The sequence below is a fragment of the Colobus angolensis genome, unplaced genomic scaffold, assembly GCF_000951035.1.
Source record: "Colobus angolensis palliatus isolate OR3802 unplaced genomic scaffold, Cang.pa_1.0 Scaffold356, whole genome shotgun sequence".
NCBI classification, from domain to species: domain Eukaryota; kingdom Metazoa; phylum Chordata; class Mammalia; order Primates; family Cercopithecidae; genus Colobus; species Colobus angolensis.
The window spans coordinates 1,046,034-1,050,218 of record NW_012116888.1 but is presented as its reverse complement, the minus strand read 5'-3'; the positions used below and the strand labels follow the sequence as shown (position 1 = coordinate 1,050,218).

The window sequence follows — 4,185 nt, the reverse complement described above, 5'->3', positions numbered from 1 at the left end:
AGTCCCAGCTACTCGGGAGGCTGAGGCAGGAGAATGGCGTAAACCCGGGAGGCGGAGCTTGTAGTGAGCTGAGATCCGGCCACTGCACCACTCCAGCCTAGGCGACAGAGCGAGACTCCGTCTCAAAAAAAAAAAGAAACATGTAAATCTTCTGCAGCAGGGACTATTTCTAATCTCTACCATTTAATCATTAAATAACATGAAATCTGGTCCCCACATACTAAGAGAAAAGAAAAAGGTTTAAAATGGACAATCATACTACTGAACCTGACTCACACTATAAAATCACAAGTTATAGAGGGTTTCTAAATAAGCTGCTATGACAACATAATAAAGTCATTATTTTCAACATTTATTGACATTACCACACCTTAACTCTACCCTAGAAGTGGCATCACACTGATCTCTCAGTTGCCTCTCAGTAGTCTTAAATTACAAGTAGATTATATCACTCTACATTTCAAAAACGCAATGGGAAACTCAATGGAACCTTCTGTTTCTCGTGGATTGTAACCTCCTGAAGGGATCCCACCAAGCCAGCAGCACCATCAGAAGACCATAATTCAGAGGCTGGCTGCAGCTGGCGAAGTTGAAGGTTCAAAGCATTAGGGTGGTGCTTGCAGTGGTCTCGACCAAAAGGAACAAATTCCTGCAAATCCCTGGCTGCAATCATCGTTGCCCTTTCTTCATAGAAGTTCGACATGGGTTCCAAATATCAACATTATTTCTGTATGAATTCAAACACATTCTGATCAGCTTCCAGACTCAAAACTAGAATAAAAATACCATAAACACATAAGTCATTAATCCTTACAAGGGTGTCAAGTAATTATATCAGATTGGTAAGTACGTAAGTGGTCATAACATAAAAGGGTGTTTTAGATCTGATTCTTTCAGACAACTGCAATTATCAGATTTTAGTCACAGACTGACAGTTACCACTATAGGAAACCACTGAGATGCGACAAGTAATTATGTCCCACACCACCTATCCCATGTTTCCTACTACTATATGCTAATTTTTCCATACTTTATATATGAAGTATTTAGACAAATTGTGTCCTATAGTCCCATAACTACATGGCTTCTCAACATTTAAGGTAATTTCTGGTTAGATGCCAGAACCTCATCTGAAAAGTACATATAAGGGATCACTGTCATGTTGGAATACAACAATAAAAAATCACATATTACTCTAATGCATCAGAAGTTGAACTGCTTTCAGGTGACCAATCTACAAAAGACGTAAGTTATCAAATGTCATAAGTAGTTGTGATACCCCAAATCCCACCTAAATATATAACTACAATCAATTTCAATTATTGGTCGAAACCCAAAGAACTGAGGCATGAATAACTCTAGCCATGGAACAGTTATGCTTGTAGATTTAAGGGTACTAGGTTTTAATTAATTATATCTAATTAATCTAATCATTAATCGATTACAGTACAGTTTATTACTAAAAGAAAGTGGATAAACTGTTAAAGCCTTCATCACAAGCTTAGGAAGAAGTCAGGCTTTAGACAACAGTACAGATAAGCATAATTAGACTGCCCTTTGACCCACTTTCCTGTACCTGCTTAAATATACTATGTTCCTACAGATCGCAATTTTAATGTTAGGAGCCTAAGACTTTTGAGATGATAAAAGCTAGTCTTAAGACCCCATCAAGGAACCACATTAGCATGAGAATGTGGTTTATCTCTCTGTCCTATGACTTCATCCTTCATTCTCTGACCAATCAATACCTTAGCCCACTACCCTCCAAACTCTTTAAAACCTTGAGACTGGGGGCCAGGCGTGGTGGCTCACGCCTGTAATCCCAGCACTGTGGGAGGCCGAGGCGGGCGGATCACTAGGTCAGGAGATCAAGACCATCCTGGCTAACACGGTGAAACCCCGTCTCTACTAAAAATACAAAAAATTAGGCCGGGCGCGGTGGCTCAAGCTTGTAATCCCAGCACTTTGGGAGGCCGAGACGGGCGGATCACGAGGTCAGGAGATCAAGACCATCCTGGCTAACATGGTGAAACCCCGTCTCTACTAAAAAATATAAAAAACTAACCGGGCAAGGTGGCGGGCGCCTGTAGTCCCAGCTACTCCGGAGGCTGAGGCAGGAGAATGGTGTAAACATGGGAGGCGGAGCTTGCAGTGAGCTGAGATCCGGCCACTGCACTCCAGCCTGGGCGACAGAGCCAGACTCCGTCTCAAAAAAAAAAACTGGTGGCGGGCGCCGGGTAGCCCCAGTTACTGGGCAGGCTGAGGCAGGAGAATGGCGTGAACCTGGGAAGCAGAGCTTGCAGTGAGCCAAGATCACACCACTGCACTCCAACTCCAGCCTGGGTGACAGAGCAAGACTCTGTCTCAAAACAAAAACAAAACTCTAGACGTTAACTCTTCGGGGAGGCTGTCTTGAAGTTTCCTCAGTCTCCTAGTTGGTGGCCCTGCAAGTAAAACACTTTATCTGCTGCAATCCCCGTTGTTTCCGTGTATTGACTTGCTGCTTATAGGGCAAGAGACCTATATGGTTACACAAACCACCCAAAGCCTATGTAGTTCTTTTGCAGCTCCTCCAAAGCCACAAAGTTATTTTTACTGTGAATTAAATGTTATTCTTGGCTGGGCGCCATGGCTCATGCCTGTAATCCCAGCACTTTGGGAGGCCGAGGCAGGTGGATCACCTGAGGTCAGGTGTTCAAGACAAGCCTGGCCAACATGGTGAAACCCTGAGTCTACTAAAAATACAAAAAAAAAAAAAAAAGTTACTCAGGCATGGTGGTGGGAACCTGTAATCCCAGCTACTTGGGAGGCTGAGGCAAGAGAATCGCTTGAACCTGGCAGGCAGAGGTTGCAGTGAGCCGAGATCGGGCCATTGCACTCCAGCCTGGGGGACAAGAGCGAAAATCCGTCTCGGAAAAAAAAAAAGTCATTCTTGATATAATTATGTCACAAAACATGATACAAGTTTTGTTTTTCCTCCTGCTAGAAATAAATGAGTACTGGGAACACCTGAACTTGGAACACAACCAAAAAGTGCCTTATAAAACTTACAAGGGGCCGGGCACAGTGCCTCATGCCTGTAAATCCCAGCACTTTGGGAGGCCGAGGCGGGAGGATCAAGAGGTCAGGAGTTCAAGATCAGCCGGGCCAAGATGGTGAAACCCCATCTCTACTAAAAATATGAAAATTAGCCAGACATGGTAGTGGACACCTGTAATCCCAGCTACTCGGGAGGCTGAAGCAGAGAATTGCTTGAACACGGGAGCCGGAGGTTACAGTGAGCCGAGACCACACCGCTGCACTCCAGCCTGGGCGACAGAACAAGATTCCGTTTCAAAAAAAAAAAAAAAACTTAAAAGAAAACAACAAAATTGAGCTGGTCTTCCTATATTTTATTCAACAGGACAACCAACATCAACAAACTTTTGACTTTATGAAGCTTTAGTTCTGGAATTTTATAATGTTATTTTCTTATAACTGAGAAAATCACAGAATGGTTAAAGAATTATTTATCATTTTGTACCTATTAAAGCCACATATTTAATACTTTTACAGTACCCCAAACTTTTAGACATGTTTTTACTTATTAGGGGCAACATAAACAGCTATACATAAAAATACTATTAAATTCATATGCTATAAATAACACTATCAGCAATGATTCCTACAAACACTAACCTGCCAAAAAAAAAAAAAAGAGAGGCCCAAATGCACACTAACAGGAGCTTAAGTCTCCAGTCTCCACAAAAAAAGGAAGAGCTTCGCCAGCCGTTCTAGAGGACGGTGAAAACAGGCTAAGGGCCGGGCCTCAGAAAATCAGCTCAGAGGGACTGGGGGCCAATCTAGAAGCTGAGGCTGCACATGGATATGCTGCGCGCAGCTCATAAAAGAGGTTGGCAACCAATGAGCTGGAAGGAGCCCCCTCAGCCCCGGGGCACGCTCAGGGCCCTCCCTCAGGTTCCCAGTCCCCCCGGTTCCCAGACCTACGGCCACGAGGGGAGGATAGGCCTCGGGGCGGATGCAGGAGTCACGCGGCGAGCGACAGACCACCAAGTGCTGCGGTACAGGGCCCGCACCTGTATAACTCGGGACGCGTCTGGCGCGGCGAGCCCCGGCTGCTCCCCGGAGGCGCAGGGGCCGAGGAGGCCCTAGGGCAGCGGCGGGGTCCGTCACAGTGACTCCTCG

The 4,185-nt window shown here is 44.9% G+C and overlaps 1 protein-coding gene across 1 annotated transcript in view; it reads right to left on the bottom strand.

Annotated features, from left to right (window-relative positions):
• Positions 1-4,181, bottom strand: part of ANAPC1 (anaphase promoting complex subunit 1) — a 126,337-nt gene extending 122,156 nt beyond the window's left edge. The window contains exons 1-2 of the mRNA XM_011953099.1: positions 4,077-4,181; positions 491-727 (exon numbers count right to left, since the gene is read on the bottom strand). Coding sequence (XP_011808489.1) covers positions 491-703 — 213 coding nt within the window. The 5' untranslated portion in view covers positions 704-727; positions 4,077-4,181. The remainder of the gene's footprint in view (positions 1-490; positions 728-4,076) is intronic.
• Between the last annotated feature and the right edge of the window lie 4 nt (positions 4,182-4,185).